At 38.3% G+C, this 27,964-nt stretch overlaps 3 protein-coding genes across 3 annotated transcripts; 1 reads left to right on the top strand and 2 right to left on the bottom strand.

Annotated features, from left to right (window-relative positions):
• The first annotated feature begins 6,379 nt into the window (after positions 1-6,379).
• Positions 6,380-8,393, top strand: LOC137730314 (cytochrome P450 84A1-like). The gene is made up of 2 exons (XM_068469384.1): positions 6,380-7,344; positions 7,711-8,393. The coding sequence occupies exons 1-2, from the start codon at positions 6,406-6,408 to the stop codon at positions 8,329-8,331; spliced, it is 1,560 nt and encodes a 519-aa protein (XP_068325485.1). The 5' UTR covers positions 6,380-6,405; the 3' UTR covers positions 8,332-8,393.
• A 1,874-nt stretch (positions 8,394-10,267) lies between these two features.
• Positions 10,268-13,572, bottom strand: LOC137727441 (uncharacterized). The gene is made up of 5 exons (XM_068466300.1): positions 13,209-13,572; positions 12,704-12,873; positions 12,396-12,459; positions 10,816-10,888; positions 10,268-10,674 (listed from the first exon to the last, which is right to left on the bottom strand). Exons 1-5 carry the CDS (start codon positions 13,408-13,410, stop codon positions 10,554-10,556), a joined length of 630 nt encoding a protein of 209 aa, XP_068322401.1. The 5' UTR covers positions 13,411-13,572; the 3' UTR covers positions 10,268-10,553.
• A 782-nt stretch (positions 13,573-14,354) lies between these two features.
• LOC137727440 (zinc finger CCCH domain-containing protein 19-like) lies at positions 14,355-26,807 on the bottom strand. The gene is made up of 10 exons (XM_068466299.1): positions 25,321-26,807; positions 25,161-25,240; positions 23,169-23,356; positions 20,455-21,376; positions 20,223-20,350; positions 19,839-19,898; positions 19,711-19,761; positions 17,650-17,720; positions 16,789-16,943; positions 14,355-16,623 (listed from the first exon to the last, which is right to left on the bottom strand). The coding sequence occupies exons 1-10, from the start codon at positions 26,553-26,555 to the stop codon at positions 14,522-14,524; spliced, it is 4,992 nt and encodes a 1,663-aa protein (XP_068322400.1). The 5' UTR covers positions 26,556-26,807; the 3' UTR covers positions 14,355-14,521.
• Between the last annotated feature and the right edge of the window lie 1,157 nt (positions 26,808-27,964).

Genomic DNA, 27,964 nt, shown 5'->3' with positions numbered 1-27,964 from the left:
TTATTCAAGCAGGTACTTCACATGTCATAAAATAAGGGGAAGGACTCGGGAAAATATTGTATTATGACATGTGGAGTACACCTTGAATACAACTTACTTGAAAATCTCTCCTCCTATTGGATGTGGATAATCTATGTCTCCACAACAGCTCCCTAATAATAATCTAAACTATTGTAAGAGTTATGTTAACGTTCAAAACATAGAGTAGGTCAACAAAGGACCAATGCAGTCAACCCCTAATAGGTGCAAGAGTAAAACTAACATGGAAACAACAAGGTTTAAGTGGTTCACTCTAAGAATGGGTCAAGTCCATTGGAGTGGTCTGGTGTGTATATGTATACATACATATATATATATATATATATATATATGTATGTATGTATTGTGTGAATTACAATATATAATTTTCGGTACAAAGTAATCAAACTTTATTATCATGAATCTAATCATTTATAAGGATCCTTTATATATGCCCCTAAATGAGCCCTAAAAGTTTTGGGCCTTTAAGTCTCTCACCACCCACTAGCAAATATGTTGTACATGTAGGCATAGTTTGTAACCTACTTCTCCACTGTTTGACTGGCACATTGAGAAGAAGTGACATTTGCGCACGGCAACTTGCTAATTTTCAAGGTTGACACTCCTCGAGCTCAGTGCTCGTGTGAGGGTCGTTGAAAAGCAATTAAGCCAAGCGCTTAGTCTGACAACATTCATATCCTTTCATAGACTTTTTGTTCTATTGTTGGTCAATTTTGTGTCTTGGAGTTGACGTTTAGATAGACCTGCCATTAAAGCTTTGTGCCATAAAGTTATCATGTTTATCAACTGACTTGAGCGGTCGAAAATAAGTCTCTTGCTTGTTCCCTTTTGTCGATAGAAAATCCAGAGCTTTGAGTGGTCATTAGTGATAGTCGTTAGAGTAGCACTCGGTCCTTAGGGTTGGCTTGTGAGCCTAGTATATTGATCTTTCCTCATTTCCTAGGGTCTTTCAAGACCCATCTCTGAGTTTTTAACAGTTATACATTATTTTAATTAGTCTTAAAATACCCTTGTGTAAACAAGGTAAACCCTATCATAGTGGAATTGTTTTTTCTTTTTGAACAAATGATATTATCTACAGGGGAGGAGGTGGTCTTAGCCTCATAATGAGTTAGCAATAATGTGGTTCAAATTCTCATTTGGCGAGAATCGAACCTAAAACCTCTCACTTACAAGTGAAAAAGAATATCACTAACCTTACATAGTAGGATTAAATATGAAAAACTGTGTAATTTGTAAAAGGACTAACACGTTGACAAAAATTTAAGTTATACACGATGTTGAGAGACTGAAAGGAAAGAGGAAGTGTGTTGTTACCAGTTTTATTTGTTTATTCATCCTAAATTAATATTTTCCCCCCACGTTTCCTTTGGTGTTATCCGTAAAAAAAATAATAATAAAATAAAGGGTGTTTTGATTAACACCCCATAATTTTATGAGTACACCCCAATTTCAAAATTATTCTTTAAAATTCCAATATTAGCCCTTTCATTGTTTAAGACCACCTTTTTATAATAGTTAAGAAATTAAAACCTTCTAACATTCTATCTCAACTGCTCACCCTTCTGCCACCTTCCTTGTTGGTGTTACCCAATGATAGCCACCCCCTTTCTTGCCGTTTTCTCTCTCTCTCTCTAGAATTCTCACTTCCGCTAATATTTTGCAGGACATGAAATACCATAAAATTGAATTTTATAATGTCAATATCAGCCTAATCAGGGATACCAACTTGATGGCCGTGGAAAATTTGAAAAATGCTACTTGTAGAAAAGCAATCCTACTGTGTCAACTAGGAATTGACTTTCTATGAGACTATTGGCTAGTTTAATTGTAAGTCGGCATATGTTTTGGTATATTTGAGATCATTTTGTTAATGGAGGTGCCATGGTGGGGGGCTATCGAGAAGGAGTAGGTTTTCGGATGATGAAGGTGGTGCTGGTTTTGTTTGTTTGTTTTTATCTAATTTAAATTAGGGTAGAAAAGGAAATTCAGACCAAATAAAAGAAAATAGGGTGTATTCATAACATTGTGGGGTGCCAATAAAAAAGGTCTAAAATAAATACAAAACTCGATCGCCATATATTTTTTATGTGGTAAACCCTAAGCCTTCCCCTTGACCACTCTTTCCGTTCGCCTTCTTCGCCACCACCTGTTTACTATTTTTTCCTCTATTTGGTCTCACGATGGAATAAGGTATCCGATAGAATAAAGCCCTAGCTAGGAAACCTTGTTCTACAAGTATTATAATTAAACGTAAATTAGCTCTCCACACTTTCCAAGGAATCCTAATCCTTGAAGCCAAGGTTTGTGATGTATATATAAAGGGTTTACCCATCTACGAATGAAATCAACTAACTCAATATTTCTGCATCATATCGGACAACTGAAAGTTGAAGCTTAACAAACTCTCTAGCGCCACAATATAAGAGGTATGTATGTTCAATTTTTTTTCTGTTAAATGTCTTAATGCAATTTTATAGTATGAACAAGGATATTTTGCGTAGTATATAAAAGTTTCTTGTTAATATATATTGTAAAAACCCTAGACTAAATCAGTTAACTTGGCATACATGGTGAATTCTTTGTTTTATGTAATTGGTATAGATTTTGGTTTTACTCAAATTTACAGGAATTTAATTGTTTATTTGAATCAAAATAAGGTTACTGATTAAATGTTATTAATTATTTTCTGAACCCTAGAATGGATGCAACACAAGATCTACCAGTTTCGCTTCGTACTTTGAGAGAGTACGCTATTCATAAGCAGATGGCTGATCATCCCCTGCTGGAGGACATGAGGAGACAAGAAGAACTTAAGTTAGCCATCGAGAAGGCGTCGGCACTCATGAATATGGAAGTTGTTGATGTAAGCGATGAGGCGGACATGTTGAACTTGTGTTTGTTTAAGCTGGCAGATCACCCTAAAACCTGGCCTGGTTCCGCCCGGATCGCAGCTGCTCTAGATGCGCATGAGCTTCAAAAAATTCTTGCCATTGCTGTTCGGTGTGACATTCCGGTACTCCAGCCACCACAAAGATGTGTTTGGGATTCCACATCCTAGCAAGGGACTTATAGGTCAAATAGAATATATTTATCCGTGTGCCCAAAGTTCTGAGTTTGATTATCCTATTTTTTAGTTTTGTGTTTAATTTTTAAAAATTCGTAATTTCTGTGTTGTAACTATGGATTCGGTGATGTTTGAATCTGGATTTAAATTTCTTATGGTGTTATATATATGCATCGAAGTTTTACTTCTCTCGACTCAATCATATGATTTTACTGTATGCATCAAACGAACATGTGACTACAAGAGTATTCACGGGAGGATTTTACCGTGTAACTTGCTATTTATCCAATTTTCTCTCTCTCAAATTACGCGACGCTCATACACCGCGTGATAACTGTTTGCACCGAAGTTTCCCCCCTGCTCAGCCCTCCTGTGTTTCAAAACAGTTTGAAGATTTGATCATGTTAGTTCAACTCAGCAACTGAGGACTTGATGCATGACTCTTGAATAGTGAACATGTGTTTAGCACAATGACTTTTGAAAAATCAGTCAATCAGGTGCAGTCAGTGAAATTTTACGCAGTCACTTCAGAGTTCCTGCACAAACTTGTCACACCAACGTAAGACGATTTCAGCGTCATAAGTCACCTCATGTCTACTCTGTTGTAAATTGTAATGATTCTAGAGATTGTGTTCTTGGTGTGTTTTAAGTTTTAGACGCAGGTTTAAGGCTTTTCTAATTATTCCGCTGCGTTTCGATCTTTCTTTGACAGAAAGTCAGTTGGTTGAGGCTGTTTAGCCCCCTTTTCTTCACTTAATGACACACTAGACAATCCACGACTTGCCTGTTTATCCCCATTGAATTACCAAAAATAAAAATAAAAGGTCATAGTTTCACTTACATAGCAAATTAATACATATATTCAAGTGGCCTGGGGACAATGCGGACAAGGGATATATTCAAGTCGTCGTCTTCTCTGCCCAAGCATTGCGCCTTCGTCAGTTGGTACATAAAGGATACACTTGTTCAGCATAGCTTTCATTGACTGATCTGAGAACTTGTGTCGGAAAATTTTGACATTTAGGGGTACAAGGTATGATCACAGAAAACTAGAGTTCCCCCAGCGGCGAGAGAACTCTGCAATCCATCATAAATAAAGTGATCTATCTCTTTCATCACGGGTCACCAGGGGCTCAAAGTAAGGGCAACTGGGATTTATCCGTAACCATGCATTGATACAATATCATTATTCCTCTTTTGCCTCTCAAATATAGCAAAAGGGAAGCAAAACAAGGTCAACTGTGAATCAACAATTTCTTGCTCCATTCAGTTTACTAATTGTTCGTTCTCACATCAAATTGCCATGAACATAGCAGCTAAAGCCCTGTAACAGATCTAGTATCACACTGCTGTAAAAAGAATAGTGATCTCTGAGTTTCTGTATCTCATCGATGACAAAATACCTACAATCTATGTGTCAAACATTAATTAAACAATTAAATCAATTTTAATCCTATTGGTTGTCAATGAGACTCATGAATTGAAGAATTAAATTAAGGCATTTGACTCCATCTTTGTTTGCGGTAAAAAATGTCATATATGACATCTCCTTTAGACATGATAAGAATTCAAATTATTCTTCCCTTCTTTTGTCGAAATTCAATTAATTCCTTAATTAACTGGGGTATAATCTGTTTCCAGACAAGTGGATCCAAAATTCCCACTGCCACATTAGTGCATTCCTCATTAAAGGCTGCAGATCCCTTATTAATTATATCAAGAACTCTCATAGTTTTATATGAACCTGACCAACCCCATTTTCCCAACACAACCAAAGCCATGGAGCTCCTTCACCAAGCTCTTCAATCCCTGCAATCTTCACCCATGTTGCTTATTCTTCTTCTTCTTCTCCTCATCATTTCCTTTATTTTTTTTGTTTAATTCGCGCTGGAAACTCCCATATCCGCCAGGTCCAAAAGGATGGCCCATCATCGCTAACATGCTCATGACGGACCAACTTACCCACCGTGGCCTAACCCATTTGACCAAGCAATATGGTGGTCTCCTCCATCTCCAGATGGGGGTCATACATGTTATGGCCGTATCAACTCCTGATATGGCACGCGAAATCCTCCAAGCCCAAGACAGCTGATTTGCCAATCGGCCAGCCAATGTTGCCATATCTTACTTGACCTATGATCGGGCAGACATGGCATTTGCCAACTACGGCCTGTTCTGGCGTCGCATGTGCAAAATTTGCGTCCGTGAATCTATTAGCCGAAAACGGGCTCATGGGCTTCGGTGCGCGAGGAAGTCGAGATGGTCCAAACCGTGGCAAGGAAAACCGGCTCCCCGATGAATGGCGGGCAGTTGGTTTTCGCTCTAACGAGGAGCATAACATATCGGGTGGCTTTTGGGTCAAGCTGACATGAAGGGCAAGGCGAATTTGTGAAGATTTTGCAAGAATTTTCAAAGCTTTTTGGAGCTTTTAACATGCAGGATTTTTTACCATGGTTGGGTTGGGTTCATGTACAGGGTTTTCAGGACAGAATGGCTAGGGCACGTAAGTCACTAGATGTTTTCATCAACAAGATCATCGACGACCATAGCAGCTATAACCCTGTAACAAATCTAGCATCACATTGCTTTAAAAAGAATAGTGACCTCTGCGTTTCTATAAATAATCGATGACCTATGTACCTACAATCTTATGTGTCAAATATTTATTTTATAAATATATTGGTCCTAACCATCCTATAGTTACTTTAATTATTAAAAAAAAATTTAAATTGATATTAGTTGTCAACAAGACTCATGCATTATAAAATTAAATTCAAACCATATAACTCTATCTTTGTTTGCGATGAAAAAAGACAACTAGAAAGCAACGTCATATATGACATTTCCCTTAGAGAGCATCTAATGTCTTTTAGCCTAGTTAGCATGTTTGACAAAATGGTAAGAAGTCAAATTACAACTAGAAAGCAACGTCATATATGACATTTCCCTTAGAGAGCATCTAATGTCTTTTAGCCTAGTTAGCATATTTGACAAAATGGTAAGAATTCAAATTATTCTTCCTTCTTTTGTAAAAAGTCAATTATTTCCTTAATTAACTATAGGGTATAATCTGTTTCCAAACAAGTGGATCCAAAATTCCCATTGGCAATATACACAAGACAACGCGTGACGTTTGCAAGATAAAATACATAGCAAATATCACCACCAAAGTCGCCAGTTATTACTTCCCACATTAGTGCATTCCTCATTAAAGGCTGCAGATCCCTTATCAATTATATAAGAACTCTCATTGTTTATACGAACCTCACCAACCCCATTTTCCCAACACAACCAAAGCCATGGAACTCCTTCGCCAAGCTCTTCAATCCCTGCAATCTTCACCCATGTTGCTTATTCTTCTTCTTCTCCTCGTCATTTCCTTCATTTTCCTGTTTAGTTCCCGCCGGAAACTCCCATATCCGCCAGGCCCAAAAGGGTGGCCCATCATCGGCAACATGCTTATGACGGACCAACTTACCCATCGTGGCTTGGCCCATTTGGCCAAGCAATATGGTGGTCTCCTCCATCTCCGGATGGGGGTTATACATATTATTGCAGTATCAACTCCTGATACGGCCCGTGAAATCCTCCAAGTCCAAGACAACTTATTCGCCAACCGGCCTGCCAACGTTGCCCTATCTTACTTGACCTACGATCGGGCGGACATGGCCTTTGCCAACTACGGCCCGTTCTGGCGTCGCATGCGCAAAATTTGCGTCATTAATCTATTTAGCCGAAAACGGGCTGAGTCATGGGCTTCAGTGCGCGAGGAAGTCAATGAGATGGTCCAAACCGTGGCGGGAAAAACCGGCTCCCCGGTGAATATCGGGCAGTTGGTTTTCGCTCTAACGAGGAACATAACATATCGGGCGGCTTTTGGGTCAAGATCACATGAAGGGCAAGGCGAATTTGTGAAGATTTTGCAAGAATTTTCAAAGCTTTTTGGAGCTTTTAACATGCAGGATTTTCTACCATGGTTGGGTTGGGTTCATGCACAGGGTTTTCAGGACAGAATGGCTAGGGCACGTAAATCACTAGATGTTTTCATCGACAAGATCATCGACGACCACATGGCTAAGAGGAAAGCAAACGTGGAGAATAAGGATGACAGTGAGGCTGCTGATACAGATATGGTGGACGAATTGATAGCTTACTTTAGTGATGATGCTGGAAAGGAAGGTGACGACCCCAATTCTGGCTTCAAGCTCACCAGAGACAATATCAAAGCACTTATTATGGTATGTATATTTGACAATTAAAATTTTATTAATACTTTATATTTTTGTTGGTGAATAGTCACACATCGGAGAAAAACAAAAATAATATACAATTTTTATGTGTGAGAGATATACTTCTAATATCATCGAGATTTTCTAATGATAAAATTCAACACATACCAATAAGTGATTAAGTTAGGACAATAGATGCACTTTATTAATTTTTAAGAAACAAATCTGATTTTAAGTATTTGTTGTTAACTATTTTTGTAAGGAATTAGGAGAGAAAACTATTCTCATAAGGAATTCATGTACTTAATTATTACTATATTTATCATTTCCGATTGATTTAGTACTAAATAATACGATTATCCCATATATACGTAGGATGTGATGTTTGGTGGAACAGAAACGGTTGCATCAGTGATCGAATGGACAATGGCAGAGCTGATGAAGAGCCCAGAAGATCTCAAAAGAGTACAACAAGAGCTCACTGATGTCGTTGGATTGAACCGTAGGCTCCAGGAAACCGACCTTGAAAACCTAACCTACCTCAAATGCGCAGTCAAAGAATCCCTCCGTCTCCACCCGCCAATCCCTCTCCTCCTACACGAGACCGTGGAAGACACCTCTGTGGCTGGCTACTCGTTCCCAGCCGGGTCACGGGTTTGGATCAATGCATGGGCTATTGCTCGTGACCCGACTGCATGGGACGAGCCAGAAACATTCAAACCCTCGAGGTTTCTGGACGATGGCTCGCCTGATTTCAAAGGGAGTAACTTCGAGTTTATTCCTTTTGGGTCTGGTCGGAGGTCGTGCCCAGGAATGGCGTTGGGGCTGTATGGGTTGGAGATGGCTGTGGCTCATCTGCTTCATTGTTTTGCATGGGAGTTGCCCGGTGGGATGAAGCCTAGTGAGCTTGACATGAATGATGTGTTTGGACTGACTGCACCAAAAGCGGTTCAGCTTGTTGCTGTGCCAACTTACAGGTTGAATTGCCCCCTTTGAATTAATAGTTTCAAGTAGACGAGGAGACGATGATGATGAAATATTACTTGGTTTTAAATCAGTGATCGATGAGTAAATTTCTCTATGTAAAGGTACTTTAACTAATAAGGGTTTGTTATGTTCTTGGTCTCTCTTTACCAATTGGATAATACTATTGCTTTCCCCATGGGGGATGAGCTCATTATTCCTCTATTGCAAATAACAATATCTTCAACATAGAAATTTCATAATTCGAACAGTTCAATATCTTCATTTTCATTTGAAGATCATCCTTACAAAAAATAATTTGAATTTTTGATTGTTTCATCATCCAAATGTATAAATAAATCAACGGTTCATCATGAATATGTTACTTGATACCTACACTTATGACTTATTTGATACATTTGAATGGCTAAACGATCACCTCAAATGATTTTTTAGAGGGATGATCTTAAAATGAAGATTAAGAGATTGAATGGTCCTAATTATTAAAAAAAAAAAAAAAAAATCTATGTTAAAGATACGTTATTTGCAACTGGAGGATAGCAAAATAGTAGTAAGCTAAGACGCTTATGGTGTTAGATTATGGATTGAGGTTATTGATCAAGATGAATCTTTCGTAAATTTATACCAAATTTACGATCGCACAACATAATTTGATGAACTTGATATGCAATATTGATCACACAAAGACTTCATCATATAGAACATTGGTTTATATCCTAAAAAATTAAATTTGTAGGGTTCATAAACTGTTCCATTAGGTAGTAACATATTAATTTGATATTGTGATGATACAAAGCTCAAATTAATAGTATTGTTATCAACTAACTATTGGTCTAGTATTTTTTTTTTTTTTCCCTTCCCTAATGTTGGAATAAACATCTTGATTTCGATTCCACTCTTCTATACAAAAGATAATATAAATAGGAGCATAGCTTTCAACAACTGACCGTTGAAATAAAATTTTTGAGTTCGGTTCCTTCCTTCTACACGAAAGATAATATAAATCAATAGCATAGCTTTCAACAAATGACGGTTGCATTTAGACGAAAACCCTTAAAGTTTGCCGACCCTTTGACACGTGGATAAGCAAATAATATAACTAGCTAATTGAAGTGGTTGAGAAATGGACATTGTGAGATTAGAATGCGTTAGCAATTGCGCAATGCAAACTATGATGTCGGTAGAAGGTGAAAGGATAAACCTCAGCCAATGACATTCTATGCAGCTGTTTAGCTATAGCTTTTTGAGTCCAACTTCAAGGTAGAAGAACGATTACTCATCAAATAAACTTATCATTCCAATCATCTTTAAATTAAGAGGAAAAAGAAATAAGTAAAGTTCCGTCGTTGAGTGAGAAATGAAAAATTCATAGAAAGTTACAACCCCTACCACGTAATAGTGCACCTACATGCCTTCATCGACGTTGTTTCTCAATTGGATAGATAAAAGTTTTCTTCAAGTCTAAACCCCCTTTCATCGACGTTGTTTCTCAATTGGATAGATAAAAGTTTTCTTCAAGTCTGAACCCCTTTCATCAAGTGGTGAATTGACACAATGATTAGGACATTTCTCTTCAGCCCACTACTTTCTGGATACAAACTGCCCCTCTTCCCCTAAGGTAAATTTAGTAACATTGATTGATGCAAAAAAATTCCCTTCTAATCTTCTCAAATGAATATCATTTACACTTTCAATATTCATTCGGGTTATCTGCTCCAATCCAATCCCAGAAATTAGAAATCAAACGAGGCATAATTTCCACACTTGCAGGCAAACAACAGCTAATCAAACAGCTGCAAAAGGATAAATTTACCTTCCGACTTCTACAGTCAATTTAAAGAAAATTTTAAAGTTGACCTTCTTTCAATATACCTTCCGTCCATCGGTTATCTAATTCAATCCAATCCTAGACATCAAACGTGCCCTTAGCGTAGAAACTTGGTTAGCATGGGATTACAGCTCAATACATTTGTTTTCTAAACAAACTAAATCCGACAAAGAAAGCAATGCCAACCGTTACACGATAAAATTTTCAACCAACCATGCTAGTCTTGTATTTGTGATTACAAATGTTGAAACAAGGTGTAACCATGGCAGACCTACAACCCCTATTATTACGAATTTCCACTGTAAAAACCCCGTCCCTTCACCGGATGATTATATTGTTATTACAAAAAAAAAGAGTGACGGAATGAAGGGTATAAAAATTATTTCTGCAATAAAAGGAAGAGTTGTTACTTGGGCCTTCTACGGTAAGGGTACAGAATGTCATCCACACTCTGTTTCACGTAGTTGCCCACTCTATTCACATTTCTGGCAACACCTGATGCTACTAGAACTGCATTCCTCTTAAACCTGCACATATAAATATAAAGTTTTTGAACTATAAGGCGAAAGATAATAAACAAGACCGGAAATTAAAATAATAAACCATGTGAAAAAAGTCATTGACAAGTGATAACTCATATTCACTGCTAAGTTGAGTTTCTGCCTTACCTGCGGAGGTATTCATCTCCTGCTGAATGTGCTGGTTTGTAGGTTCGAGGTTGAGGAATAGGCCGACTGTTTTCTGGAGAGGAGACACAAAAAGTTATCAACAAGATTGCTGTAAATGCTACAAGAATATTCAAATCACTTTGACAATTAGTATTCACGTATTGAAAATGTTATGCTGCTTCACCAGAAACACCAGTAAGAAGCATAAGCTGTTAGCATATGAACTAATCAATTATTTCATATTCTACTCCCCATCACATGTTAGTCTCTCTTGTGGAAATCAATCTATATTGAAGTTGCAATTGTAGGGATACAAACTCAGGATCTCGTTCTTTGGTAAAGTTTACCAGTCTACAACCATTCCCAAACATTAAAGCTGTTCAGTGGAGACCTAATGTGAATGTAGCTCTATTGGATACATAGCCCAATCAATGTGGTACAGTGTGAAACACTCCCCCTCAGGCGGATCACCTCTTTTGGGTGATTACACATGCAACATGGGGTCCCTCTTTTGGTAATCAGGATTCACGAGTTTTTATATCTATTAAGGTGACCTACAGTTTGTGACTCTAATACCATGATATAGTTTGTTGATTTACCACTATCCCAAAAGCATCGACTGTTAGGAAGTGAGGCAAAGAGTTATTGGATATTCTACATAGACACAATAAGAAGCTCTAAAAGACGCTAGGCTAGTTGGGCGGTGGGCTGGGGCCTAGCTCCTAGGCGGCTAGACGGGGCTTAGGCAGATTTAAGCAAATTTATAACATATCATATAAATAAGTGTCTATTTATACTTAAAAAAGATACATAATTGTATGGAGATACATAAATTGCAAAATAAAACAGCATATAAATTATAAAGTATTAAAATATATTGAGAACATGAGGAGCAAGTATATAATGAGTGTTCATTCGAATATTTAACAAGTATGTTACATTTTAATGAAAAAATAAATTGCAAAATGAAAGTTATCAATTTTCTGTATAAGTGAGAGTCGCAACCTCGACGGGTGCCTAGTCGGGTCTAGGCGGGCTAAGCGGACGGCTAGGCGCACTAGGCGGACTCCTTAGCAGTTCTAGGCGCCCTTTCTTAATTTTCAAACGCCTAGGGATTAATCGGGACGGTGACCAGGTGCCTAATGCCTAGGCGGCGCTAGGCGGGGATTTTTAGAACAATTATATATCTGACTTTATACATCAAGCGAGAAACTATAGAGCAAAATAAAGAACAAAACTGAGAAAATTCATTCTGATGGTAACCAAACATACCCTTCGAGAATGCAATAAAATCATACTGCACATTTTCTAAGTTGAGCTCTTCATAATGAGAAGAGAGAGACACACACACATGGTATATGAAGACAAATAACGTCACATCACTAATCTAATTAACAAGAATTTTGGCATGCATTTCACTTGCAGGACGGGTTTAGAACATGAGACATTTTAGTATCAGAAACTAAGTGCCCCATGGGAGAGATGTATTTGTTCAATATTGATGGAATCAAGACCTTATTGGCATTCCCCCTCCTCCTTAACAAAGTCAAAAGAAACATAAAAAGAAAAACTTGATATACCTTCTCTATTATGAGCAGAAGCCGGAGCATGCGTATGGCCTGCAGGTTTTTTGTCATACAGTACCTGACACAAGCTCATTATGTCACATATCAACCGAGTTAACGAGAAGATTGTAAGCATAAATGTATGAATATTATGAAGTATCAATGTAACTAGACTTTTAACTTAAACATAAGGATATTAGATAATAAAGTGATGATATTCCACCAGATAAATTTCGAACAGTCTTCAAGTGTAAAATTATATGTAAAATGAGTTTTACAATTAGAGAAACAAGGAAAAAGAAATAAGAGTCAAGATATAACACCTCGAGACCAACACAAAACGGCAATTCTGCTTGTTTATTATGTGGATCAGCAGGAGTATCTTTTCTGTCTAAGAAGACCGAATAACCAACGCAGGCATATTTAAAATCGGCAAGCGTCCGGTCTGCTTTAGACGCCTCCAATTCAGTTTCTCCCACAATGTAGCTCGGAACTGGGCATATAAAACCATAAATAAGAACATATCTTAATCTTGTTGATGCATAAAAACAAATATAAAGTTTCAGATGGTCACTCAATATATATGACGAAAAATTGAAAACCCGAAAAGATATAATCATCAAATTAACTATAAAATACTCCATAAAGACACACCCTTTTCTTGTCAGTACGAAAAATATAAGCATCAAATGAGCCAGTAAATGTTGTAGCATACCTAAAAGCACCAAGAATTGATTTCTGGATGATTGGATTAACAAAACCATCAAATTCATTCATCAATTTGGAGAGAGAGGGAGAGAGAGGGAGAGAGAGAGAGAGAGAGACAACCTTGCTGGAGGGTTTTGGAGAAGCCGACGCAGGTGGGGTATTTGGATTTGGATTTCTGGGTGGAGGAGTAATAGAGGCAACCCTTGCATGACTTTCCCTTCGTCGATGACCCTCCTCCGCCTCCGCTTCCGCCGAGAATAGGATTGGTGTTAGGTTTTTGGATTGGGATTTCTCCATCTCCGCCTTCGCCGTTCTTATCCATTTCTCTCTCTATCTCTAACAAAGATTTTCAGATTATTATCTCAGGAATCGAATCAATGATTCGGTTGAGAATCATATGATTTCTCCATCTGCTATTTATTTGTTGCTCTCTCCTTTCTTCGCTCTCTGTTTCTCTGGTGTTGTTTTGTTGATTCAGTTTTTTCACTTCCCTCCTTGTCATCTGCACTAGATTGTCCTCCACGGTTCGGTGCTGATCCTACGGTCCCAAAATAAGCGGTAAAACATGTGTAAATTTTTATAAACTTTTATGACATGGATGTAACTACAACGGTTTACTTATGTCATATAAGTTTTGAGTAATGATATTCATACTATGTTTTTATATCATATTTTTATACTAGGCATCTGATGTGGACAACCACATCATTTGAAAAATTTGTAAAACCCAAGGAAAAGAAGAAGAAAGACTCCTTGTATACCACAATCATTATTTAATTAACTAGTTTTCCTTAATTATCAGTATATTTAATAATGAACTAAATTTAAAAATCTGATTAATTCAAATGATATGACTGTTCACATCAAATGTCATCTAAAATGGTATGAAAATGTAATACAAAAACATAGTATGAATATCATTACTCATAAGTTTTTCTCTTCACTCACTTGAGTTGTAAATGACACATTGCAAATAAAGATTTGCGCATTCCTTTCATTTTTTATGTTTATACGGTGCATTCATGATTTATTTCTTACCAACTTGACCTAAGTTTGCTGGGACTATAAAATCACTCACTCAAACATTTGTCTTACAGGAGTTTAAAAGGAAACGTCGTTAAAGAGGAAATGCCTCACACAGAAAAATGTGTAAACAAACCCTACAACGGACCACCGGACCACCGGACTGGAAATGGCGTACATGCCGTCTTGCCGGCTCCAATCACAATGCCGAGTTGTATGAAGAACAAGTATAGGGTGCTAGGATTTAAAACGAAAAGAAGAAAATATACCATATAATAATAAGGCTTTTGATGAAAGAGCTGAATACACTAAACTAAACTGCCCTAGTTATGTAACTAGAAGATTTACAAAACAAAGGGCTTATGCAAAAGTCAAAACTATTTAATCGGAAATTTACTGTACAGCTGCTGCTATGTGTTCCCAAAATTCTTACTGGTCGGGTGCAGATAATCACACGCTGCGCCCTTCTTGCAGTGACCACTCTCAAAGAACCTGCACACTTTCGAAGTAGTTCTCCCCAAACCTCCTCCCCCACCGCCGCCGCCACCACCACCACCACCAAATGACGACTGCCTATTCCAGGGCTTGCCACCACCATAACCAGAATCTCCGCCATGTGGGCCACGATCCCTTTGATTTGAGAACCTATCTCCTCCATTCTGAGTTTGTGCACTCCAACCAGGATTGGTGTTCCCAACTGCTGTCCCTTGACCAGATGGAGCCCAACCAGGATTTGCAGGCGGTCCTTGAGCAGCAGGTTGGACCCAATTAGGCGCTGCATTTCCAGGTACTGGACCTTGACCAGGCCCAGCCCACCCTGGACCCTGTCCCAGAGCTCCCCAATTCATGTTTGTATTTGCCGGCACTTGTCCTCCCCAGGCCATGTTTGGATCTTCCCCAATTGGCGCCCAACCTGCGTTTTGATTCTCTTGCCCCGTTCTTGGCAGAGAACTTTGGTTATCTGGAACACCCATGCTCCAATGTAACTGGGGTGATAGTGCTGGAGGCTGAATGTATGATTGATTAGCCGGAACTTGGGGTCTCCAAGGATCAGACTGGGGAACACCAGAGAAGCCTGATGAAGGGAAATTTCCAGCTGCATTTCCTGTATTAATAGACGGGGTAGCATTGTTGGTAGATGGAGCATTACTCCAGTAACCATGGGCCGGATGTTGTGCAGGCATAGTAGTAGCACTAATTGGTTCTATCCTTTGGGATGGAGCACCTGTCCAGTGTTGAGTTTCACTCCCAGATACTGGGCCTGAACCAGTCATTTCCTGTTTTGGAACTGAACCAGAAGCCCATCCTTGAGTATCACCACCGGGTGAACGACTAGTCACAGACTGAACCAGATTTTGCAGATTTGAAACAAGATTTTTCACGTCTGGCACTTGATTCATTGAAGCATTTACTTGACTCTGCATTTGAAGACTATTTGTGGAGCCCAGAAGTGGACCACCTTCAGACTTGGGTGCTGCATTAATGCCATGAAGAGAGCTTGAACGATCATTTCCAGAAAGTGAAACTCGCAGTGCACTTTCTGGAGTAGCTACTGTACTAGGTTGCGGCACTCCATTGCCACCCAAGATGGAGCCAGTTGGATGAACAGGGGTGGGTGACCAATTACTTTCATAAGCTTGACCCCTTGCCCCACCTAATGGAGTTCGGGATGGAGTAGGCGAGGGAAAGTCTGTTGTGCTCCACCCATCTGAAGAATACTTGGGGACCTCCACTGATGATGGAGTACCCCTGCCTGAGGAAGGATTAAGTTCGTTTTGAGACCCCCAACTTCCTCCTCCAGCTTGGCCTTCTGCACCCCGCTGAAAGAGACCTCCTTGAGGCTTCCCAGAATGTGCAGGTGTGAGATGTGAATCTTGCACCATTTGGGCCTTTAGAAAACTACTGTCAACCGGTGAAGGGTCTTTCTGGAACTTTCCGGCCAATACATCAGTTACCAGGATAGAATCTTCTTCCTTCTCAGTGTTTTTCCAAACTCTCAAGTTGGCAGGAAAATAGCCAGTGCTGTTCCATTTGCGCAGCTGTGCCATGGAAAATGGTCCCTGAACTTTCCCAGAAGGATCTTTGTAATGCCATATTTTTTCTGCATCATTGATGGTGGCTGTAGATTGCGATATGCCAGTGGAGAAATGTGCCACTGAATTTCCCGAGCCACCACCAGGAGATGATTCAGATGGTACCATAGACTGCGTACTCCTAACACCTGTTTCTAAACTTGAAATATTTTGTTTCTTCTCCCATTGGTTTGTTTTCAGTGTTTCTCTGTCTCTTCCTTGACCCCATGAATCGTTCACTATCTCACCAGCTCCAGTTGTATTTTCTGCTTTGTTGTAGAATCCCTTATTCGACATATTCCTGCTTAACTCCCGATTCGGATTGGAATAATTCCTTGTCCCACTCCAGGAATCGTTAAAAGAAGATCCTCCTCTTCGTGGAGAGATTGGATCCCTCCCCTTCCTTCCAAAGGCAGAACCTGTAGATCTAGTGTAACTATCTGCATGGATTGAAGGCTATGTTATCAATGATTGAAGTAATGATTGGATTATACTATCATTCCAGTTAAAAACCTATGATTGAATTAATGACAGAGAAAATAGCACTACAAAATTAAAGGTATAAAATTTTCCAAAAAAAAAAAAAAAAAAAAATTGAATGGGACCTTGTCTCTTATCATCTCCTTCGTCTTCCTCCTCCTCAGATTCATAACTCGGGTCCATATTTGGATCTGCATGTATTTCTGGAGTTTCCTCCAGTCTACGCTGGCGTTCCTCAGGTGTCTTTAGAAGCTGCAACTTCTCTACACACTCTCTAAGCGTGAAAAGGAAGTTAAGGATTACAGCATATCCATTCCTAGTCATCTTAAAGCACCAAATAGAACATAAGCACCTCTAAAAAAATATAAAAACTAGTTCTAAGGTTTTCTTTCCAAGAAATCAAGAAATTAATAAGATTGTTTTATATCAACAGAGAAAATGTGTTTCAGCATCAACTAATGAAAAAGGAACTATCAAATAAAACATAAAGAAAAAGAAGACCTCAACTGGTTTAAAGTATCCCTTCACAATTCACTCATTACTTCTAATCATAGCAGAGAAAAAAAAAAATGAGAGAGAAAAAGAGAGTTCACTTTCCGCCATTTACCAACATAAAGTTTTTAAATTTTCTGGCAATCACTAATATAAGAAACAGGTCAACTTATATCGAAGGCCACAGCCTTGGAATAGAGCAAGAAAATATAAAATTAAACCAAATAGCTCAGACTGCAGGAAAGAGAGTAGTGCATAAGGTTCCAACACATTCAAACAGCGCGCACCAAGAAAAGGGAAAAGATTTCTGCACATCATATTTCCCCTCTTGCACACCCGTCTTTTTTTCTAGCCATTGGATTGAATAAAAAGGATAATCAAGGGCCAAAATTAATATGGGTGTGTAGAACTAGAAGGTAAGGGTCTGCAGAAAATCACTCCCCCACAAGAAAATTGTGCACAAAAATGTATTAAACATGAAAAGTAAAGGATATTCCTTTCTGCGCCCTTTTTCACTAGCTCGATCGCGAAGATGACTGAGTCTCACTATCTCCGTTTCTAACCACTGTATCAGAATAAAAAATAAAAACAAATTAATAATCCATCAAAGAAAAGCAACGAAAATTATTGAATTTGGACCTACAAGATTAAGAGTTGAGTCAACACTAAAGGAGCCAGAATCCAAATTGTATCCAAGAAGAGGAAGACAAAAACAATCATTTTTAAAGAACAAATCTGGTCGAGATTATTAGAAATTAATTGGGGAAATGCAACTAGTTCTTGCCGATATTCCTACGTTGCAGACAAGTTAGGTCTTTGATCTCTTCATGAAAACAGTAAAACTCCGCTAGCAAATGGCACAGGATGGCTGCAAAGAACTCGAGCAGCTCATAAGTTCAAGATTGCATTGAGATTGTTTTATATTTAAGTTGATCTGGAACCCAACCTTACAACAACAACAAAGCCTTTTCCCACTAAGTGGGGTCAGCTATATGAATCCTAGAACGCCATTGCGCTCAGTTCTGTGTCACATCTTCCGTTAGATCAAAGTACTCTAAGTCTTTTCTTAAGTCTCTTCCAAAGTTTTCCTAGGTCTTCCTCTACCCCTTCGACCTTGAACGTCTGTCCCATAATCGCATCTTCTAACTGGAGCGTCAGTAGGCCTTCGTTTCACATGTCCAAACCACTGTAACTGATTTTTTCTCTTCTTTCCTTCAACCATAGGGTTACAAAAATCAAGCACCTGCCTATCTCAAGCTAAGGTATTTAAGCCATGTCACTCTATGTTATACATCATTTTGAAATATATAATGAGGGGCTAAGGGTAATTAAGGATTGACAGCTTGACTAATTAACAAAGCTCAGCAAGTGAAATCGTCAAGCTTGAATTTTGGGATCAATAGCATTTAGATGTCCAGTTAAGTTGGGAAAAGGAAAAAAGTTGCTTCACCTAGGCTTTGTATGCAACCCTTTAGAGAGAGACCCACTTACAAGTGGAAAGGAAAACCATCACAACGTAGTGCTAGTAGCAACTTGTACTCAACCTTAGACACAAGTTTATTACATGGTGATGGTGTAACCTACCCCAAATACCTTCTAAATTGAAAAACATAATAACACCAAAAAATTCTCTGTTGTGTCTTAATGTGTGGTACAGATAAGAAATACCAAAGTCAATTAAACTTGGAATCCATGACCCCATTACCTCTATAATCAACACCACTGTTGTACGCAATATACCAAGCAAGGTTTCGCTTTACAAGCCAATACCTAAAGTTGGAGAACCAAACACAAAGAAAGAAGCCTACTTGGCCTAAAAAGACAACAAAACAAACCTAGGTTCAGATTGCTTGCCATGGCCCTTATTGCCCTGGTTCTTACAACGATGAGCCAGTCACCCAACACACGTGTGGAGTTCAACAAACTCTTTCTTTATCACTTTTGCAGATTAAAGGCTACTTATTTTACCTTCTATTTCTTGTTGGAAGGAAAGCTGTTCTTAATTACCTTTTATCAGTGGTTTCTGCATTTTTTCTGGCCAATACAGTTCCATTATATTGTATGCAGTTCACAGCTTGTATTTTTTTCGACTAAAATAATTTAAAATTTGTTATTTTATAATCAAGTATATTATAATTTTCTCCATAGAGGACGCACAGCTGAAAATTCTTCTCTATAGAGGACACTCAGCTGAAAATTGCAGTCATGATAATATTTTCTTTACCATCATCATCGTCCTGGCATCATCATATTTTCTTTTGCTTTACCTCTCTGTGCAACATAACTTTCCTATGTGCACTCCAAAACTTTATCCTGGCAATCAAATCTACAGCAATCCCTAATTCCAATGCTGTAAAATAGATCTTAATTTTGCGATGTACAAAATTACCAATCAACCTTTGACGCAACATGACACATGTGCAAGCCTAAGCATACATGCAACATGTGCAAGCCTATGCGTACATGGAACATGTCCAAGATGCAAATAAAATATGTAAAGAAAACAGTTAACAAGCCTGAAAACTACTTCAACGGAAAAAGGGAAAGAGTTTTACATCTTTGACTCTGACTGTTTGGAGCACTGTTGCTTTGTCTTGAACATCACCCTGCAATCAGCAACTTTCTCAGTACAAAATGAAAATTAACATCAACACACAAAAGTAACAATAGAATATAGAAATACCACAGTAAGCCGATTGATAAGTCCACATTTTATGCTCTGACGCAGTCGCTTGCATTCGTCCTAAAAATAAAACAAGGAGATATATCAAACAATTGACATCCAAATGAAAGTAGAAACTAAAAAAAAAGAAAAAAAATTTCAATCTCTCCCAAAGAGGTCAAAGCAAACTACACTTTCCATTGGATGTGAGAATTAGTCACATTTCCCTTATAACATATTTTGCCCAATGGCAAGCATTATCCGTCTTCCTAATGTTATTTCTAATAGAGGCCATCCCCTTGAGAACAAGAATGTGCAAATCATGTCTCTTTAAGAGCCACAATTATGTTATTTTTTAACCGAGTTTGGAATTGAAATGAAATAGTTAGTTATATGCTAAATCACCTCAGTGAAATCTTGGTTTGAGATGATATCAATGGAAATGATCTCTATCTTGTTTAAGTTTAATATCTCCAGCAAGATGTCTGTCATCCTTTTACCAACTTTATATGGCTCAGCACCTTTGCATGTACCTGTTCAGGAATCATTTAAACAATGAACCTTACAATTCTGCTGGTTTAAGCCTTCTTTGCTCAGGCCAAAAATACAATGAAAGACAATTAATCAAATAAATTACCTTTAACTTGGACCAGCCTATACAAATCTTGCTTTTGACCACTACCAGAAATTCTAATTCTGACAAACGAGCCAGCAACCTTATCTTGAAAGTTATCCAGATCATCAAGTAGATCTTCCACTAAATTACGCCTTAAGAAAATTAGATTAATGTTATGCATATCAATGGCTGCAAAGTCGTCAATATTAGACTGAGGTCCTTTCCCATCACCCTTTTTACGTGTTTTACGTTTCTTATCTTTACTGGCCTTTTCCGGGGTATCAGAGTTGCCATCAACCTCCAACTGATTGCCTTCGGTATCAGCAACACTCCCTTGACGATCATCAGCGTGAGCATCCTCTTTTACAAGAAAGTGGGATTCAAGAAGCCTTAACATTTCAAAATGCCCAACACGTGGTTTCCCAAATATATTTTGAAGCCTTATATCACAAACTATCTGACTTTTTCGGCGAGGGTCACGAAGTTTGTTCCTTTTTATATATTCTAGCAAGAGAGCCTGAACATCAAACTGAGATAATGCAGACTCGTCACCATCTCTCATGTGCATAACCAACTCCAAAATTTCCTTTGATGCCCACCCTGCACTGTCACCTGCAGATGGGCCTTCAGATCCAGTTTCTGTAGCTGGTCTTGATGAATCCCTCCCCTTTGCACGGGTTCTCATTCGTTTTTTGGACTTTCTATTTTTAGAGTTAACTAAATCCAAATTTTCAGAGTTGTCTGAATCAGAACCTCCACCATCATTAGCATCATAGGGTTCATCACGTGACTTCTGTTTATTAGCACGTCCAGTTGAACCTTTCCATGGATTCTTGGCCTGAACAAGGTCATCAAGCGTTAGAGATAACTTCTCTTTTAAGTCTATCCAATAATCCTTGAAGAGGTACTCCCAGCTGCTTTTATCATCAAAATTGACTTCATCCTGCCCAAGCACAGCAAATATAAGAATAAAATGAATGCCACTGTGAGCAATTAAACATGTGAAGTGAAAATAGTACATGTTTAAGGACAAATGGTTTAAAGGTAGAAAATTCCTGAAATAGTTCCAAAATGTTCTAAACTCTAAACGATCGATCTGTTATTTGAGCAGTAATAACAGTGTGTAATGTAATTATCTCATTAGGATTAGTAGCATGGAGGTAAATCTATATGAGCAAAACTCTGGTTTAGCCTTTTATATTCAAAAAACAACAAAAACTACATGATAAATTAGGAAGAACCTGGAATTATAGTTATACAGCTGTAATGTCATCCTTTTGACAAGAATAACAAACACTAGACAGACTTTACAGAAAATTTGGGATTAGGTGTCATTTGAATTGCATGAAAACAAAAAAATATGCGCCATTAAGACCACACTTTTTTTTTAATAAAGAAACAATTGTATTAAGATCAAGGGATAAGCCCGCACTATTTTAATTAGCAGTTTATCCTACTTCCTGCAGAGGGCTGGACAGCTTTTTCATGTATACATGAATGCTAGCATTCCAGGTGGTCATGAATGCTATTTATCAAGATTTCAAATAATTTAAACTACCTATTAATAGAACCAACCAAAAGAGGGTGAAAAGACTATCTAAACTTCTATCACCAAAAAAATAAAAAATAAAAAAAGATGGGCAATAATGTAATTTCACAAAACTAAATCTTGCTGTTTTTTTATTAAAGCCTCACCTACATGTGATTTTAGCATATATCTAATATTAAAAAAAATAAAAAACAAAAACCACTCTTCCCACTCCCACATTCTCTCTCTCCTTCCTTCCTTCCCATTTTAAAAACAAAAACAAAAAATGTTCACATACACCAAGTGTGTAGGCATATGCTAGTAATAATAATAATCATCATCATCTATTAACAAACCCCTCTTTGTCAGCCAAAAGAGGGTGAAAAGACAATTTGCACTATCGACACAGGCAATGATAGACAAAATCCCTAAGAGGGTGAACATATGCAACACCTCAAACCATTTCACATGAGCTTTCCAGCCACATTATATCTTATCTTCCCTTCTTTCTTGTTCATTTTTGCACAAAATTATAACCAGACACTTTATTATGCCTTAGCTTTCGAACCAATGCATGGAATTACAATTAGATGATTTATTCTTGAAGCCATATTTTCCAACATATAATAAAAGAATTCTTATAAATGAAAAGAACATTACAAAACAAAAATACTCAATCAAACTAGTTTCCCTTAAATTTATTAACATATCCAACGTATAATTCCAGATATATGACTTGTACAAACTCATTACGTTCTCATTAATTTCTTTTCTCTTCTTTTTACAGGTAACACAAAAAATTTATTTTTAAGAAAAAACAAGTGGAAACAGTGTTCATCGAGTGAACTAGGGTCTGCAAAAAGGGAACTCAAACAAAAAACAAGATGAGAACAGGGGAAAGTAGCTTATCAAGACAAACCTCAGACAACAACAAACCTAGGACAAAATCACCAGGGAAACCAAGTCACTAACCTTATTACATACAGAGGCCCACAAAGACCACCCATATGTATAAGCTTTGTTGTTTCTTTTTTTCCTTTTGGCTAACTGACTTTTCAGGATGTAGGAAAAATGAATTTCTCGACACACTACTTTCACTCACTAAAACACTCCCAAGAAAGATATAACCCTTGACCCTGATCATGACAATGCTAGCAAAAGGGAAATAAAAAAGTAACGAGGGAATAACAAAAGAAAGAAGGCAAACCTTGTCCTTGTTTCCTTGCTCATTCTTTTCAATCATCATGATAGTTTTCATGCATGTCTCACAGAAGCCTTTGTTTCCTCGAACACATAAGATAACAGCATCTTTGATACAGCCCTTGCACAAGGAAAAGGTACATGTATAACACATGTAGTGGGCAGTCTTCTCACAGTTGCTACAAAGGTGCCAACCTAAAATACATTTGTTAATACATCAGATACTGCCCAGCAATCCAAAAGAACTAAAATAATTCATATAAGCAATTTTATATTGATGTTAAGTGATGAAACCCAAGTCACACATGTAAAAGAACTGGTGCTTATAAGATGAAGAGTTCAAAATACAGCCATAATGCCTGCAATCTCTCTCAAAAAAGACATTGGCTACTAGATAAACTAAAAGTCTAAAACCACACAAAAAATAAAAAATGAAGCAGACACACATAACTTCCACGTTAAGGCTAGAGTCTGAACTAATGTAAATAATAAATACTTTCATGAACCCTTTCTTCCAAAAACAAAAAAAATTGTTGACTCATCTTTCCCTGAGCATGGGTTCCTAGGGCACTCGGTAAGAGTTTGGTACTTATTATGTTACTTTAACTTAACCGTACACGATTCAGAGAGGGTCAGATTTAGAAGGGTGTAGCATTTTCAGTGAGTACGAAATTCAAAATTTGGCAAAGTAGAGCTTGATATTAGGTCAGATATATTTCTCCTCCTAAATCTTGAGTTTTATTTGACCTGCTTAACTTAAGTCCCCATTCCATATTCTAACATAATCATATGAGCAGCTGTAACTCTCTCTCTCATTCTTACTGTAAAGCCATTACGGAAAGAATACAGTTAGCTGAAGGCATGAACTTCAGTGCTCAAAATACCATGTCCTTCAATTCCTTAATTAGCTGTCGATCATAGGTCATGACATCAGCAATTGTTTCTCCCTTTGTCATTATAAAAGAAAATCTAAACCAAGGAACAAAAAACTGATCCCTATCTGCAGAAAAAGCAATGCCCTCCTCTTGGTAACACCCATATCTCAACAACTCAAGAATACATTTGTAAACGATTTCAATTTTTTACAAGTGCAGGTACTTGTAGTCACAACTCTAAACAAATACAAAATCACTAGGAAACTAACTACTATCTTCAAAGCACACAAGCTTCCAAGGACAATTAACAAGTAGTCACTCAAATAATTATGTTCCAGGTCGATAATTACAACCATGCAGCCCCAAATCAACTCTAACTAGACAATAACAGGAAATTTCAGTACAAACTGTCCAATACTTCATGATACTGAAATTAAGCAAAACAATATCTCTTTGAAAAAAAAAATAAAAAAAAAAATCACGAAAACTATTCAGTATTTTAGATATATTTTTCAGATAATTTAAGAAAACACTGACTCAATCATCACTGCCACTAAGGAAGCACTAATGCAGCTACAGTTTGAAGCTACAAAACAGAACGTTAAACACATAAATGAGAACCAAAGTAACAACCATACAAAGACACAGAATAAGTAAAAAAAATAAAGAGAATCTAATGTAATGGAAGCTAGGAGATAAACCTAAGTTCTCAAAGGTAAATCTAAGAACTGATCAGAAAACTGAATGCCTCCTCAAGATTACAAAGGGCCTTGTTTTAAAGGTCTATTCCACTAGGTAATTCATTTAGAGTATGTGCACAATGGATGTTTGTTCAAGATGCATTTAAACTAAGTAAGAATATACACTCTGCATATACACGAGCATTCTACTACACTGCAGGGTACCCAATACATTAAGTTTTTTGGCCGTTAGATCTGGTCAAAAAATTCCCGTGTAAAGGATACCCAGAAGCATACTAGAAAACCCCAAATATGCATTGTACAACCAAGTATATTGTGCATTCATAATCTACTGAACCTTAATGTACTACATCAAATATAAATAAAACGACAAAAACTTGGTGAAAAGAAGAGAAATTAAGGACTTAAGCTGCAGCAATTTACCACAATTCCATCGACCCTTAGCCCGAAAGAAGGCCTCATCACGATTAACACACGAAGGATGGTATGCCTTGGGACATCCCCTGAAACCCACCGATTAAACTAATCAATTAACCAATCACAGAAGTAAAGAACCACAAACAGTAAGCAAGGTTTAACTGACCTGCGGTCACAAAGCACAAGCTCTCCCCCATCAAAGCAAATGAAACAGACATCCTCTTCCATTTTCTTCTTTGAAAGGAGTTTTCCTGTGTCCTTAGAACTCTTCACACGCTTCCTCTTCCCGCCACTGCTGGCCCTTTTCATCTCCTCCTCCTCTTCCACCTCCATTTCTTCTGCTTCTTCCTCTGCTGCCCCTGTCGCCTCTGCCTCAGTTATCTCCTCCATTACATCATCACCCATATCCACCTCTCCCACTATGTCGGTCTCAGCCAAGATGTCTGCCGCATTCTCCTCATCATCTACCCCTGCGTCATCCTCATCTCCTTCTACTTCGGCCTCAGCCTCCACTTGCTCAGCTTCGGCCTCAGTCTCCTCTAGCTCCACTTTGGCCTCAGCTTCCTCTCCCACCGCCTCGTCCCTGTCCTCCCCTCCTACCGCCTCGGTCTCAGCCTCATTTCCCCCTGTCTCGGCCTCAATATCCTCTTCCTTGGCTTCACCCGTCATTTGTTCTGTTTTGTCCTTCATTGAAAGCACAGTCTCCTCAGCCGTTTCAGCCACATTAGACTCCTCGGCCTCCTGCTTGTCCAAGTTAACCACAGCAGCTTCCTCAGGCAACAACTTCTCCTCTGTATCCAGTGCCTTTTCATTCACATGCCCAACCTCAGTTTCTTCTGTGGCGTGACCTTCAGCCACATTCATCACCTCCACAACCTCAGTTTCCTCTTTCACGTGACCTCCGGCCACAGTCATCTCCTCCTCCACCTCGGTTTCCTCTGTCACGTGACCTCCAGCCACATCCATCTCCTCCTTGACCTCCGTTTCCTCTGTCACGTGACCTTCTACCACATTCGTCTCCTCTTCCACCACCAACTTCTCTCCCGCGTCAGCAGCAGACTTCTCCATCGCCGCCCCCAAATCCTCCACTGCGTCAGTTTTAATGGTCTCATCAGCCACCACCATCGCCTCCACCACATCCTCCATTTCCGTATCCTCCTCCTTACACCCGCCTTCAATCCCATCCCCATCGTCTCTCCCTACTGAAGCCGGTACCAAATCAGATTCTCCGTCGAACCTGAGCCCCGAGCCCCCATGCTCGGGCTCGGTTACAGCCTCCGGGTAGCATTGCGGCTCGGTGTTCCGGAGCTCCTCACCTGTGTGAGGCAACGGCAAAGCGTCGTCTTGGGGTGAAATCGAAGGCTCGCTCACCTTGGAAGTATCTTCCTCGTCCGCTTCCATGGCAGTTACTGAAATTGGAAATCGGAGATTGAAAACCCTAATATCGAAAGAGCTAGGGTTAGGGTTTTAAGCTCCCCTGTTCCCCTGAAGGGTTATATGTCGTCGTTTTATCGTTACGCAATAAAACGGTTGTATTAACTGAGGCGAGCAGTAGCGAAGGAGAAGGAGGCAACTGCCACGACAGCCAAAGAGAAGAACTGGCGTAAGCAACAATGGTTTTTTTTGGCGGTTCGCCGGTTTGGGACGTGGGCTGATTTACGTAAAATTACTAAAAGCTCCAAAGCCACACATCCACACATACGCCGGGCCTAAATCATTCATGGATGAGGGATAATTCCCGTTCAATCGACTTTTCAACGTATTTAAAAAATACAATATTCTTTTTTATTGATAAATTGATAATCGGCAAATCTATTTGTAATCTCTTAACTAATAGTTTGGTTCAAGTAAATCGAGTACCTATTTCAACCAGTTAAGAGTAATGCTAATCTAAGCAATTTTACATACCTATATACAAGAATCTAACATGAACTACCTCTTATTGTAAGTTGTTGCCTCATGTGGTATCACTATCACCATATCAGGGTTGCAACCCCCCTTCCCATTTTTCTTCAGCAATTTTCTCTCGCATATAACTTTAAAAAGTAGTATTGCTCTTAATAAATTTTTAACTACTTGGAATAATGGAATTTATGTTTAAATTATTTTTTCAAAGGCCAATTCCACAAAATTCTTTCACATGATGGTGGTTTTATTATCTATTATTTTAAGATAAATGAGGGTACGATCCGGATTAGTTGGGTTTCCACCAAAAAAAACATCCAAGCAAATTACATATAATAATTTAATTTGTTGGATTTTGACAAAAACAATCCAAGAAAACTTTAACCAAATCAATGTTGAATGATTTGGTTCGAGTGGTTTGGGCCTAAACTCCCAACATGTCATCAACCTTTCTGCATATTTTAATATTCTAGTACATCAAATTTCAATTTTCAAATTTTAAATTTTAGCCACTAATATATTATAACATGTCATCAATATATTATAACTCAAATTAAGATCAATAACTTCAATGTTCCATTAACCTTAGTGTCACGTCTTCCCGGTTTATAAAAATTTAAAACCGTCAGTAAATCAATTCATTATTGCTCAGTTAGATTATCTGACTTTTTCTTTGCTCAAAATCAACCCAAATTGGCCACTACGATTTAAAATGGCCAATTGACCCGTACATTAGCTTATTAAGAGTTCAGTTTAAAATATTGAATGTTCTCTATAGCTCTTCGCTACTCGTATAGGAAGGTAAGAACTACTACTTTTATGGAGGGAATCATTTGTTTTTTTTTTCAATCTTTGGTCAAAACCAAACTAAATCGACCACTACGATTTAAAATGGTCAGTTGGTC

The sequence above is a fragment of the Pyrus communis genome, chromosome 3 (assembly GCF_963583255.1).
Source record: "Pyrus communis chromosome 3, drPyrComm1.1, whole genome shotgun sequence".
Classification (NCBI taxonomy): domain Eukaryota; kingdom Viridiplantae; phylum Streptophyta; class Magnoliopsida; order Rosales; family Rosaceae; genus Pyrus; species Pyrus communis.
This window is presented reverse-complemented; position numbering and strand designations above follow the sequence as displayed.

Excerpts from the sequence above, each read along its gene's own strand:
- LOC137730314 (XM_068469384.1), top strand. The coding sequence starts at position 6,406 with ATGGAACTCCTTCGCCAAGCTCTTCAATCCCTGCAATCTTCACCCATG. Across the intron at positions 7,345-7,710 it reads ATATCAAAGCACTTATTATG|GATGTGATGTTTGGTGGAAC; the intron begins GTATGTATATTT and ends ATATATACGTAG.
- LOC137727441 (XM_068466300.1), bottom strand. The coding sequence starts at position 13,410 with ATGGATAAGAACGGCGAAGGCGGAGATGGAGAAATCCCAATCCAAAAA. Across the intron at positions 12,874-13,208 it reads CTCCAAAACCCTCCAGCAAG|TTCCGAGCTACATTGTGGGA; the intron begins GTTGTCTCTCTC and ends TTATATGCCCAG. Across the intron at positions 10,889-12,395 it reads TTCTGCTCATAATAGAGAAG|AAAACAGTCGGCCTATTCCT; the intron begins GTATATCAAGTT and ends TCTCCTCTCCAG.
- LOC137727440 (XM_068466299.1), bottom strand. The coding sequence starts at position 26,555 with ATGGAAGCGGACGAGGAAGATACTTCCAAGGTGAGCGAGCCTTCGATT. Across the intron at positions 19,899-20,222 it reads CAAACCAAGATTTCACTGAG|GACGAATGCAAGCGACTGCG; the intron begins GTGATTTAGCAT and ends TTTTATTTTTAG. Across the intron at positions 16,624-16,788 it reads AGGAGATGATAAGAGACAAG|ATAGTTACACTAGATCTACA; the intron begins GTCCCATTCAAT and ends CAATCCATGCAG.